The sequence below is a fragment of the Neoarius graeffei genome, chromosome 25 (genome assembly GCF_027579695.1).
Source record: "Neoarius graeffei isolate fNeoGra1 chromosome 25, fNeoGra1.pri, whole genome shotgun sequence".
Classification (NCBI taxonomy): Eukaryota; Metazoa; Chordata; class Actinopteri; order Siluriformes; family Ariidae; genus Neoarius; species Neoarius graeffei.
This window is the reverse complement of record NC_083593.1, coordinates 22,715,851-22,730,568: the sequence shown is the minus strand read 5'-3', so window position 1 is coordinate 22,730,568 and position 14,718 is coordinate 22,715,851. Positions and strand designations below refer to the sequence as shown.

General features: G+C 41.3%; 1 protein-coding gene across 2 annotated transcripts in view; it reads right to left on the bottom strand.

The window, feature by feature from the left end:
* Nucleotides 1-7,568: 7,568 nt before the first annotated feature.
* tmem120aa (transmembrane protein 120Aa) overlaps nt 7,569-14,718 on the bottom strand; it is a 53,533-nt gene continuing 46,383 nt past the window's right edge. For both annotated transcript variants that reach the window (XM_060908653.1, XM_060908654.1), the window contains 2 exons: nt 10,480-10,548; nt 7,569-9,986 (listed from right to left, as the gene is read on the bottom strand). In XM_060908653.1, coding sequence (XP_060764636.1) covers nt 9,876-9,986; nt 10,480-10,548 — 180 coding nt within the window. In that variant the 3' untranslated portion in view covers nt 7,569-9,875. The remainder of the gene's footprint in view (nt 9,987-10,479; nt 10,549-14,718) is intronic.

The following is a 14,718-nucleotide window of genomic DNA, read 5'->3' as shown; positions in this document are numbered from 1 at the left end:
GACGGAAGAAGAAGAAGAAGAAGAAGAAGAAGACGGAAGAATAATAATAGTGAACTCTTACAAGAACAATAGGGCCTTCGCCCATAGGGCTCGGGCCCTAAATATGAATGAACGTAACTCGCGCGCTACAATGTGTGCTCAGTGACCCGTACAGTAAGCTAGCCCCCCAAGATGGCCGCCACCAGGGAATCCCTGACTCTGTGACGTCATGTGAAAACTATCTATAGGCAACATGGCAGCCTACTGGTGGCATTAGAGCAGTGATACAAAAACGCTCACAACTTTCTTATAAATGGTCAGACATGCCTGAAACTTTTCTTACAGGCTCTCAATATTACAAGCTACCAACCCATGCATGTATTTACTTTACGTTTTCTATTCCTTTAAGACCTGCTTGTAGGAAGAATGGGACAAAATAACACCTGAAATGCTTCATCATTTGGTGTCTTCAGCCTCTAAACATCTGTGTTGTAAGAAGGAATGACAACATTACAATGATAAATGTTCCCAAGTTTTTTAAAAATGTGTTGCAAGAATCAAAATTGAAAGAAGCATTTATTTTGAATTACTTACTTGGACTTAGGGGCTCCCGTGTCGTCCGACACATGAGGCAGTTAGGTTGGCCCAGCAGGCTCGGTCAGCAGCCATCCTCCTTACATCTTTCCAACTCATGTTGACTGCTTGGAGGTCCCTCTCAATCGTCTGTCTGTACTTCATCCTAGGGCGACCTCTGTGTCTCTTCCCCTGTGGGTTCCACTGCAGGACTTTATTTGCCAGTCTGTCTGGCACGAGCCTTGTAGCATGGCCTAGCCAGCTCAGACGCCGTTTACATATTGTTGCAGACACTTGTTGCTGATTGGTTCTGGCTCTTATCTCCCTGTTGGTAACGAAATCATCCCATCTGATGCCCAGGATCTTCCGTATACATTTACTATCAAAGCCATCCAGTCTCTTTTCTTGACTTATTTTCATGTGCCAGGTTTCACAACCGTACAAGAGAGTGGAGAGAACATTGCTGTTGTAAAACCACAGCTTTGTCTTGAGGGAAAGTTTCTTACTAGCCCAGATCTTGCCAAGCTGGTTGAAAGCAGCTGAGGCCTTTCCTATTCTACAGTCCAGTTCTTTATCCATGTCTCCTCTGTTGTTGATGGAGCTCCCTAGGTAGGTAAAGTTCTCCACCACTTCCACTTCGTTCTGGTCAATGATCACACTTGTTGGTGGAGGGTGTGTCCCTACCAGCATGTTCTTTGTCTTTTTGGCACTGATGCTGCGTCCAATGCTACTTGCAGATGAGCCCATGTCGTTCACTAGGCGTTGGAGGTCTTGTGTACAGTCAGCCAGTGCAGCAATGTCGTCAGCAAAGTCAAGGTCTGCTAGTTTTGTTTCCTGTACCCACTGTATCCCTCTCTCCTTTGTTGCCTTCCCAAGTACCCAATCGATAGCCATGGCAAAAAGGATTGGTGACAGGACGCATCCTTGGCGGACACCACTTACAACGTCAAACCACCCGCTGTATCCCTCGTCCGTCCGAACACAACACTTTGAGTCAGCATATATTTGCTTGATTGCAGAGGTGAGTCTACTTGGAACTCCATACGAGTACATAATGTTCCATAGTGAGGCCCTATGGATGCTATCGAAAGCCTTGGTGAAGTCAATAAAACTAATGGCCAGTGGTGTTTGTAGTTCTGTACATTTCTCGATGATTCGCCGTAGAGTGAATATCTGCTCTGCACAAGATCGTTTTGGGCGGAATCCAGCTTGTTGCTCCCGGAAGACCTGGTCTACCGCATCTCTCATGCGGTTCAAGATGCATGTAGCATACACCTTCCCCGGTATGGAGAGAAGTGTCACTCCCCTCCAGTTGTCGCATTCTGCGAGGTTGTCTTTCTTGAATGCACACTACTGCTCCATTCTTCCAGTCCTCCGGTACTTCTCCTGAGTTCCAAGCCTGGTTGCAGAGATGACACATCCATTGGACAGTGCAGTCACCCCCGGCTTTCAGCATCTCAGCAGTAATGCCATCCATGCCTGGTGATTTGTTGTTCTTCAGGGTCTTGATGGCTTCCTGGACTTCAGTTTCTCTAAAGTCACCGGTGTCAATAGGTAGTGGGTGCGACGGTTCATCGAAAACTGTTGGTGGTGAAGTAGGGTTTGGACGGTTGAGAACTTCCTTGAAGTGTTCTGCCCATCTGGCAAGTTTGTCCTCTCCCTTCGACAATAGGGTCCCGTCCTTCGCCTTGACTGGGCCTGAGTGGGCTTTGGAACTGCCAGTGATCTTCTTGGCTATCTGGTATACAGTTCGCATATCATTCCGGGCTGCTGCTCCTTCTGCTTCCTCTGCCTGTCTCTCCATCCATGCCCGTCTATCTCTCTGGACACTGCGCTTCACTTTTATGTTCTTCTCCATGTACTCATGGTGGACAGCATTGTTGCCAGACTTCTTGTTGTATCTCTTCTGGTGGAGGGTTTTCCTTTCACTGATTAGTTTCCAGGTGTGATCGCTGATCCAAGCTTCTCGGAGGGACTTCTTGTAGCCCAAGACTTCTTCCCCCGCTGCAGTCATTGCTTCCTTCAGCTCATCCCACCATACTGTTGACCCTGGAGGCGGGTCTGCTAGAGCAGAGAACCGGTTTCTCAGGGAGGCCTCAAACTGCTCTCCTGTAGCAGGATCTTTCAATTTGTTGGTGTCAAACCTCTTGAGTAGAGATGCCTTCTTCTTTTGCCTCTTTAGTTTGATCTTTATTTTGGCAAAAGAGAGGTAGTGGTCGCTGCCGACATCTGCTCCTCTGTATACATGGACATCTTGTAGACATCAGAATCAGAAGCACTTTATTGCCAGGTATGTTACACACACGAGGAATTTGACTCCGGTTCGACTTAGCTTTCATAGTACAGACAGAAAAAAGTATAGAAAGAAAAACACACACACAGAGAGAGTCTCACTGCAGTGAACTCCAGGGGGAGAATCGCATTTCTACAGCGACGGCCTTGAGGCAGTGCTGGCTAGGGAGCCAAGATAAGATTGGAATTTGTTTAGACTTAAGATGGGTAGACGTGTCCTTTTTCGCCTAACCCGCTTGTCCATTCTGGCCACTGCCCGCTTGTCCATTCTGGCCACCAAAATGATCCATTTCTCTCTGCAAAGCCATCAACTTCTCCATGATGTTATCAATGTTGCGACTCAAGTTCTGAACAGCCACAGTTCTGAGTGCCGACAGCTCTGCCCACCGTCGGGCAGCTTTGTGTGGCTTTGAACAGCTGCCCCCGTTATCTGATTTCCTCTATACACCAGGGCAATGCCAAGTCCAATCAGCAAAAATCCTGTGATCATGGTTCCGAATAGGTAAATATCCCAAATGTCCTCCACGGAAAGAATCGCCAAGCACACCACATGCCACTTCTCCCAGGCATCCACGGTGTATCCGGCTGCAAACGTTCCGGCAGGTTCCCCCGAACCCCAGACTTCTCGTCAAGAAGATTGTGTCAATTTCGTGAAGTGACCAGTTGATCAAATCCATAATTTCGATTCGGAGAACAGTGCAGGAAGGGTCTCTCAGACAAGACGAGTCCGCAGAAGCAAAGCAGGAGAGAGGCTTGTCAGGAAGGGAGAGGCTGAGAAATGATAGATGAGAGGAAAAAACACCCACACATTTCGCTCCTATCAGGACCGGAATGTGTAGGCATTAAAAAAAACCCTCAGCGCAGCATTCCGTGAAGCACAGAGAAGAATTAACACAACAATTACACAAAAACATAGAAAGTACGAGAGCGCAAAGTCCCGTGGCAGCCGTCTGCGGTGCCATCTTGGATGGATCTCCAAGATCTGGGGTCCTCCATCTTGGACCAATGGCAATATGGTCAATCTGTGTCCTAGTTGTGTGGTCATTTGATAACCATGTTACCTTGCAAATGTCCTTGTGCTCCAAAAGTGATGAGCCAATCTTCATATTGTTCATTGAGCAGAACTGTGTAAGTCTATTCCCATTGTCTGTACGGTATCCTCACATTCATTTGTTGGAGCATAGCACTGCACTATAGTGACCTTTACATGGTTAGTTATGAATCTTGCAGTCAAGAGACGCTCATTTATGGGTGACCATTCCTCAAGTGCGTTACTGGCTGGCTTGTCCAGTATAAGAGCTACTCCATCCCGGTAGATTCCATCTTGTCGGCCTGAGAATAATATGGTTTTGTTGTCTGATACAAACTTGCCTGAGTCTGTCCAACGGATCTCACTAAGGCCTAGTATGTTAATATTGTATTCTTCCATTTCCTTAATGACCTGTGCTAATTTGGATGCCTGGTAGAGAGTTCTCACATTCCAGTATCCAATATGTGTAGTTGATTTTGCAGACAGGACTCTGGTCCTTGGGGCACTAGCTTCCTCTGTGAGGCTTTCACTGGTGTCCGTCCTTCTGTCTCCATCCGGAGACGACTGTTGTCCTGGCTGCTTCGAAGCTGCTTTCCTCCTAACTGTTTTCATAGCAGTTGATTTTTACAGGGACAGGTCGCTGACCTGAAGCCAAACCTCGTCCTTTTCTATCCCGCTGACAGGAGGGCGATATTGTGTCCATCTTTTAGCGACTACCCAATTTCCACCCCCTCATTCGAGGTTACAGAGTAGGGACGTTGTACCTGCCCCAGGACTAGGAAATTGGTACATTCGGGCCTCTGCACCACAACAAGGTGGATGGACCGGGAGCCGCAGGTGTTCGGGCATCCCAGCAGAGTTTATTTTGAATGAATAAATGAAAATTCATAAGGTCAACTAGAAGGGCACTCAGAGTGCATACCTCCGCCAAGGCACATACTTGGATTTGCATGAAAATCTAATCAATTGTTCCTTGGCCCATGGCCCACCTTTCCTCAAAATTTAATCAAAATCCATTCATTACTTTTTGAATTATGTTGGGAACAAACAAACACACAAACAGAGGCAAAAACATAACTTCCAGCAAAATTGGCGGAGGTAAACATCAAATAATGTGCTGCTGTATTGTTTTGAGTGCAATACAGGTCAAAGATAAATCATACTTTTCAGTTTAATTTCAACTTCAACATACCGTCCCAACATTTTCTGATTCGGGGTTGTAGTATCTGACTGGGTGAAAAGAAATTTGAATTTCGGACTTGAAGAGAGTATACAGTATAACTGGTTGATGGGAATTTTTAATTTTGTAACCGAGTACCGTATCTGGACCTTCTGTGCATGTCAGCTGAAAGTTACACCTATAAGACCAACCAGAGTCTCTATCCCTCAAACAAAAACCTGTGACCAGCAGCATTACCATCGTTTAACTATGTACTGTGATAGCTGTCTAACTTTATCAGATAAAAATGGATATTAAAGAAAACTGGGAACCATTTAACAAACTAAATGAATCCCATTTTAATTCCTGTATCTTTTTTTGTTCTCTCGAAAATGACCACTAGAGCTGTGACTTGCTAGGAAACAGTAATTCCACAGCAATGGCTATATGAATTAGAGCCAGTAAATAAGGAATTAAATGAATTCATATTAATTAATTGGGATTAAATAATGATACAACCCCCAGTGGCAGTGTGCCAAATAGCTACATTTAAACTATATTACTTTCAGGAGACATGCATTTTTAAATAAAAGGTGTACAAAAAATTGTTAAGGACTTTAAATATTATACACAGTCCTACTTTTTTTTTTTACCTTGAAATTTGTATGTCCTTTAAGTGAATATCTTAACCGAGCAGGGTATCCAGCAGGATCTTTCTTTGCCAGTCCCACAGAGTTTTTATCAGTCAGATATGAATTTCACTGTGCTCTAATGTATGTGATGAATAAAGGCTTAAAAAATATACCAGTATTTACGTGTGGAAACCCTGCTACACGTACACATATTGGAGCCACCTAGTATACACAGGGAAGCTTTTGGCACTGTTTCCCAATTCATTCATTAGAACTGAATTAGCATACAACACCTTGGGGTAATGGTCCACCCTGCCTTAAATATGTGTTTGTCCCAGTTGATAATCTGATCAAAGAGGTGCATGAGGCATAATTAGGATGCGGGAATTAGATCAGGAGAGGAATAAGATCTCGGGGAGTATCTGTTCCAGCTAGTCTTGAGAGAATCTTAGACCTGCTTTCTCTCTCCAATGCAATACAATCCACATCCTATGCCGGCGACTCTGCCCATTGACTTTGTAAGTTCTCTCAATTTTTACTCTTTATATATTTGTATTCCTATTTGTGTTTTGTAAGTTCTCTCAATTTTTACTCTTTATATATTTGTATTCCTATTTGTGTTTTGTATAATAAACTTTATTACTTCATTCCTAAAATACTCAGCATTTCTTTTGAATAAAATTTGGAGCATTAATGGTGCATGATTTGTATGATTACACACATTTGATCTCCAAAAAACTAATATAAAAGCCTAATATTTGCAAATGTAAATAAAATCTCTGACAAGTAACTAGAAAAGGCCTAGGTTTGCACATCAATAGAAACCTCTGAGCTAACAGAATAACCTTAATAAATAGGTTATAAAAGCTTCTGATGTAGGAATGTCACTTACTAAAAATGCGGAGTATGAAGGCGTTTTAAGATTAAAAGTATACTTGAACACAGACTTTGTACTTTTAATTCATTCACTACAAGGTTGTGAAGCTAAGTAAAGTCAGATATTAAGTAGCTTAATAAAGTTAAAACATCAGCCCCAGCTCCAGTATCAGGGTAGGTCAGGGAGACTTTTTTTTTTTTGGTGGGGCAGTGATCAATCCATGTGTGTTCTGATAATTTGAACAGACAAACCCCAAGCCAGCCGAATTTAAAAACTTATCTATGGCAAGGATTAAGTTTAAATAAAGTTGAAGTTTGTTTGTTTATTTATTTAATTAATTTAATTAAGCAAGCCTGTAAAATAAGCATTTAACCTTTGACTGTGCCTTAAAATAATATAATTTTATACCTAGTCCTACAGTCCAACCCTAATATTGACAAAGTAATAATTATTACAATAACCATAAAATGGTGCTTACTGAAGCTCTATTTGACAAGTTTAAAACTGCCTTCATTAATCAACTTATAAGTCAGTGAAAATCATTCCAAAAACTGTTAAGGCATTTTTATTTTGACTTTTGGATGAATAAAATATTTTAACCTTATGCACAGCATAAGAAGCTGCATTCAGTGTTTAGTTCAATATTTCTCCATTTTGTTCATTTATTCATTCATCTTCAGGAAGTGAGTCATCCTGGTCAGTGTCACAGTGGATCCAGACCCTATCCCTGGAATACACCCTGGATGCGATGTCAATCCATGACAGGGCACCGTGTACACACTCATTTCACACCTATGGCAATTTACGGTAGCCAATCTACTAACTACACTGGCATGTGAAGAACTCTGCACACAAAGCAACTCGTGCTCAGACACTCAGGATCAAACTGTGAGGAGCTACAGTGCCCTCCATGATTATTGGCCCCCCTTATAAAGATCAGTAAAAAGGGTTAGAGAAAAAAATATATATCCACCTTTTGGTGAAGTAGCTTCATCTCACACTGAAAAAATTGAGAAAAATCCAACCTTTAATTGAAATAAATTTATTCACAGAAAAACAAGTTCCTCATCAAGAAATAATCATTTTCAACAAACGCACATGTGCCACCATTATTGGCACCACTGCATTTAATATTTTGTACACCCTCCCTTTGCCAGTAAAACAGCACGGAGTCTTCTCCTTTAACATTTTATAAGGTTGGAGAAACAGAGCAGGGTATCTGAGACCATTCATCTTTACACAATCTCTCCACATCATCCAGGGTCCGAGGCCCTCTCTTGTGCTTCTCCTCTTCAGCACACAGGTTTTCAATGGGGTTCAAGTCAGGGGACTGAGATGGCCATGGCAGAAGCTTGATCCTGTAGTCAGTTAACCATTTTTGTGTTGATTTGGGTATATGCTTCAGATCATTGTCCTATTGGAAGATCCAATGATGACTCAGCAGAGATGCCCACAAGCACCGGCAGTTTTCTCTGCCTACACAGATGGTCTGCGCCAGCTACTCGATCCCAGAAAAAATAAAAAGTTGCCTTTCGATGTTCAAGTGATTTATATAATCTCTGCTGCCCATAATTTGCTGCAAATCCACTTATTTCACCACAAAATTGTCTTTGATTCGCATCAAACGTGGCCGGAAGCAACACCGTATTTGTTGATCAATTTTCACACTCTGATTAGATGAACCAGACGACGTGACCACGTCGCAGCATACTGTATGTAGTAATGTTACACCATGTAGTTATGTTACAGAATCAGCATACTACAGAAGATAACTGAGAAACCCAAGCACACAGACATCTGGAGGGAAATTTCATACATATTTTGCAAGTATTTTACAGGGAAATGATGAACAATTTATTAGCTGAGAATGCACCATAAGGTATGTAAATTTCAAAATTCTCTGGGGGGGTATGCCCCCAAGCATTAGTGCGCTTTTGGTACGCTGCGGAGGTTTTGCTGTCACCTTTTTTTTTTTAGCCAGCTACTTCAGGTTTTATGGAGAACCCTGCCCAGTTTTAGTTTCCTGGCAGAGGCAGCCAGATGTTGATTTAAAATGTCCTGATATTTCATGGAGTCCATGATGCCATGTACCCCAACAAGGTTTGCAAGCCCTTTGGAGAAAAAACAGCCAAAAAAACAAACAAACAAACAAACAAACAAACAAACAAACATCGCAGAACTTTTTATAGCTAGTATCAGGTTCTTCTCATTATAGCCATTCTTCTTTTTATACCAAATCCACCTTGAGTGTTTATTGCCAAAAAGCTCCATTTTTGTTACTTCAGAGACCATAGAACATGGTTCTAGTCAGAGTTGTAGTAGCATTTCGCAAACTTCAGACGTTTATGTTTGTGGTTAACTGACAGAAAAGACTTTTCTGGCAAACCTTCCAAATAACCTGTTGGCATTGAGGTGGCACGTAATGTTGGTTTTGGAGACTTGAAAACCCCAAGATTTTACTTTTTCTTGTAATTCACCAACAGTGATTCTTGGGGATTCCCCCCTTACCCTCCTCCTCACTGTACATGAGGGCAAAATAAACTTGGGTCATCTTCCAGGCAAGTTTGTAACAGTTCCAATTGGTGTCCAATTTTTTTTTATTATTGCCCTAACAGTAGAAATGGACATTTTCAGGCAAGTAGCTTTTTTTTTTTTTTTAATAGCTATTGACTTATGAAGGTCAACACACTTCCTCATTTGGTTTTTAAGTTCTCTTATGTTTCCCATGTTGCTGGATGAATAAAATAATTTGTCACCTCATATTTGTACCCCAATTAATCAGGAAGTCATGAATTACAGCTTGACAGTTCCTACACACTCCATTGAACTCAAAAATACAATTTCAATGGGAAACATGCTTGAGTTACATTGTCTTAATCATTTCCAGGGTGCCAATAATAGTGGCACGTTTTTGTTGAAAATAATTATTTCTTGATGAGGATTTATTTTTCTCTGAATAAATTTATTTCAATTAAAGATTGGATTTCTCATTTTTTTCAGTATGAGATTAAACGACTTCACCAAAAGGTGGACTTTTTCTACCCTTTTTTGTTAATCTTCAGAAGGGGTGCCAATAATCATGGAGCACAGTGTATAAAGTGTCACATTACTTCTTTTCATACTAACCGTATTAACATTCAACATTAACTTTGTCATGTTACATGCAACATTTTAAATTAAAGTCTGTAAATTACTAAAGCACATTATAACTGTGGTACAGTAAAGAGTGACAAAGCTTAAACTTCACGCAATATTATACAGTACAACTAAGGGCATATAAACATTTGTATAAAAAAATTCTCTGTGTACAAAGACTTTAGAAGTGTTTTTCATTCATAAATCTTTTGTTTTGTCCTTATTTGTGTATTTTTGGTAAACTACACCCAGTGTGGTGGTGAAGTTTCCCATAAACAGCACAAGGAAGGTGGAGCCACACATAAGGACCTGTAAAATGGAAAGGGACATGATGCACATTAAAAAAATGTAAAGAAAAGAATACTCAAAAAAACATGATACTGACTGTACTTCTGCTAGTATAGATCATCAGTGTTGCTCTAATATCAGAGTGGTTTGCTGAACAAACTTGAATTTCTTTTAGTCTGTCCTTGGGCACTGGTGGATAAATGATTAAGGCTCTGGGTTTCTGAGCAGAATGTCAGGGTTCAAGCCCCAACACCCCAAGCTGCCCCTGTTGGGCCCTGTACTCTGACCCCAACTGTGCTGTGAAATTGTACGATGTGTAATGTACTATGTGACAAAGGGTTGTTCTTTCTACTTTTTCATGCATCAACAAATTGGAAGTTCAGTTTAGTTTTATTTTTTATATTATAATTTTAAATATACTGTGATTTTCTGTACATTTTGGTCAGGTTAAAAACAGGTTGATGTAGCTACAATATCAAGAGGCTTGAACTGTTGCAATATTGTTATGTCTTACCTGCCACTCTTTCCATTCTGGCAGTTGAGCCATTTGGAAAAGTGTGATTCCATTGTAGAGTTGCCAAAACTGAAAGTACACAGGAGAAAATAAGAAAAGTGACAGTCATACACTGAATGTAATCTTTATCTTATGACACAGTATAATCTGACATTTTGCAATAAATTCTATGCTAGGATTGGCAGTTATGCCAAAGTTTATTTCTGCGCTGTGAGGAACACTGGACCTTGCATCCAGTGTTACTGTAACTCTGACCACAATAATGCAGTTGAAGATGAATGCATACATGTCAAGTTATACGGTTTCCCCGTATTTTGTACGGGAAAATGCAATTTTTTGGCTAATATGGCGTACACTGATTTTCATATGGGAAAATTACGTTTTGTATCAGAGATTTTTTCCATTACTCCGAGAAAATTCTCTTAGCATCCACCATTTATTTTTTCAAACACGCATGCCCAATGAAATGGAACTATTTTCGATTTATGTGGTTTTATAGTTGCACGTGGTTTTCTCGGTCATTTAAGTACATCGGCTCAGACTGCCCAGACTTCTGTGACGGCTGCAGAAGTTATGTTCTGCCAATTTCTCGTGGAACACAACATCCCCCCCGACTGTGGCAGACCATTTTTCGCAGCTAGCGAAAAAAAATGTTTCCCAATTCAAAGACTGCACAGGTAAACATTTGTGTTTTTTTGTTTTAAGTTTTTACTGTTTGCATGTAGGAAAGCTTCCTCCATTATCATGATCATTTAGGGAGGCGATCCTGGGAGTCGCTGTTTATACAACGGCAACTGTAGTTACCCGGAGATTTCTGGTTTCGCTTCCCTAAACGTTTTAGAAGAAAAAAACCTTTGTCACATGCACACTTCAAGCACAGTGAAATTCATCCTCTGCATTTAACCCATCTGAAGCAGTGAACACGCACGCACACACCCAGAGCAGTAGGCAGCCACACTAGAGCGCCCGGGGAGCAGTCAGGGGTCAGGCACCTTGCTCAAGGGCACTTCAGCCCAAGGCCACCCCACGTTAACCTAACTGCATGTCTTAATTGCTGATAGACATTATATGTAGACACAGATGACCAACACCCGTTACTACCATCAGTAGTCAGTAAACTGGAAAAGTATTGAATGAAGAAGAATCACCATCAGTGATCGGCAGCTGGAGAGACTTAGTTGTAAAACTGGCCTGACAGTTCATGCACTAGCATACAGTAACCATGTCTCTGCCTACAAAGAGTCTCTAATTGATGCCAAGACCAGCTATTACACCACCATCATTTCCAGAGGCCAAGGAAACCCTAGAGCGCTTTTTTCTACTGTAAACAAACTTCTTTTGCCTGCTAAAAACTTTCCTCATACTCCTTCCACTGATCTTTGTTGTAAATTTCTTGAATTTTTCCAAAATAAAATCAATTCTATATACAAGCAGATCAAATCCACTTCCATCACTCACTCTAATGTCCCCTTTTCCTGTCCACCACCAGTTGGATCTTTCTCTGCTTTCTCATTAGTTGATGAGCAGTATGTCTTCGGATTAGTATCTAAATCCAGGCCTAGCACCTGTCTCCTCGACCCTATGCCCACCTCTTTGGTCAAGATTTGCCTGCCAGTTCTCTGTCCCCTGCTGGTTAAGATAATAAACTCGTCCCTTTCAACTGGATTAGTCCCTCAGGCTCTCAAAACAGCAGCTATCACTCCTGTCTTGAAAAAACCTGGAGCAGCTATTGATGATTTTAAAAATTAAATCGCCCCATTTCCAATCTTCCCTTCATTGCAAAAGTCCTAGAGTGTATTGTTGCCAATCAGCTCCAAGAGCATTTAACTCAATATAATCTTTGGGAGAAGTTTCAGTCTGGGTTTAGGGCCATGCACAGCACCGAGACTGCCCTGGTCAAGGTTGTCAATGATTTGCTGTTAGCTGCTAACACTGGCCATGTCAGTATACTTGTTCTCCTCGACCTTACAGCAGCTTTTGACACTGTATGTCACAATCTTTTATTGAGCCACTTAGAAACTCTGCTTGGCATCACTGGTTCCTCTTTAGCCTGGTTCAAAATCTTATCTTACCATGAGAGAACAGTTTGTGTCAATTGGAGACTTTAGATCCCCTAAATCACCCCTCCTTCATGGTGTCCCTCAGGGCTCTGTCTTGGGACCCTTATTATTTGTAATATACATCCTTCCTCTTGGCCACATAATACAGCATTATGGGCTTAACTTTCACTGTTATACAGATGACACCCAAATTTATATTCAAACCAAACCCTCTTACCCACTCCCTCCATCCAATCTTGTCAACTGTCTAAATGCAGTTAACAACTGGATGGTGCAGAACTTTCTTAAATTAAATCAAGACAAAACAGAAGCCATCCTCATTTCCACCCCTTCTATCTTGAAAAAACTGGAGCACTCACAGCCATCTATTCCTGGTTATTTCACCTCCACTACTGTTGAAGTAAGAAATTTGGGTGTTATTCTGGACTCTACTCTCTCTTTTGACTCACACATTAAAAGTATCACTAAAACAGCTTTTTTTCACCTGAAAAGTCTCTCCAAACTCTGTCCCTCCTTGACTTCATCTGCAGCTGAAACGCTTATACATGCTTTTGTCACCTCAAGACTGGACTACTACAATGCCCTGCTCGATGGCATCCCAGCCAAGTGACTAAATAGGCTGCAATATGTCCAAAATTCAGCTGCTAGGGTACTCTCACACCAGGCCCTGGGATCATATCACTCCTATTCTATACAACCTGCACTGGCTCCCAGTTAAATACTGCATTCAGTACAAAATTATCTTACTTGTTTACAAATCCCTACATAACCTGGCCCCTCCCTATTTATCAAATCTCCTAACTCCATATCAATTACTTAAATCTTCGCTCCACAGATGTCCACCTATTAGCAGTCCCTAACTCTCGGCTCTGCTATATGGGTGACAGGGCTTTCAGTGTAAATGGCCCTAAGCTGTGGAATGCCCTGCCACTAGCGTTGCGCCAATGCTCAACACTGTCCTCTTTCAAAAAACAGCTAAAAACATCTCTTTAGCTTGGCCTTTTCTCTTTGATTTTTAATAACGTTATTATTATTATTGATTTATTATTTTATTATTGTTGTTATTCTATTGTTTTGCTTTTTATTGTTTGTTTTTTACTGTTCAGTGTCCTTGGGTACCTTGAAAGGCACTTATAAATAAACTGTATTATTATTATTATTTGAAGAGTAATGGTGGTAACGACAGTTACCACCTGTCTCCAAAATGTGTAGTAGGGGATGAAAGCAATTTAACACCAAATTTAACATTTGCCGTGCTCTGATTCTTTTACTGACCAGGAAAATAATAGATGTATATTGGGGAAAGGTCTTCGATGTAAAAACTGCTCTGGGTGTTGCCAGGTTTCCAATGCTGAAACAACTTTTTACTGCTTTGCTGTGCCTCCCACATAGCAATGCAGATAGTGAGAGGGCTTTTTCATTGGTTAGGAAAATTCATACTGAGTACAGAAAAAATATGGCTGCAGACACATTAACTGCATATCTGCAAATTAACATGAACTGTGATGAGGAGCTACAACTGCTACCCAAGCAGTGATGACATAGCTAGTGCCAAATCTGCAACATCTTTGTACAACAAAGAACACTCCAAAAAGGAATAAGATTTAAATTCTTGTTATAAATTACTGGGAAGATTTTCAATTTAACTTGATAAATTTATTAATATTTTCACTTATCCTTGTTTACATAATATACTTGATGTGGTTCAGTCATCTTTAGTTGGATCCAACACTGCTTGTGGTGTCAACACTTTTTTTTCTCAAATGGAACTTTTACTAACCTTCATTTACTGTTTGACAAGATTATATATAATTTATTACAGGTGTCATCTCATCTCATTATTTCTAGCCACTTTATCCTGTTCTACAGGGTCGCAGGCAAGCTGGAGCCTATCCCAGCTGACTGCGGGCGAAAGGCGGGGTACACCCTGGACAAGTCGCCAGGTCATCACAGGGCTGACACACAGACACAGACAACCATTCACACTCACATTCACACCTACGGTCAATTTAGAGTCACCAGTTAACCTAACCTGCAGGTCTTTGGACTGTGGGGAAAACCGGAGCACCCGGAGGAAACCCACGCGGACAACATATTAGTACAAACTCCGCGCAGAAAGGCCCTCGTCAGCCACGGGGCTCAAACCCGGACCTTCTTGCTGTGAGGCGACAGCGCTAAC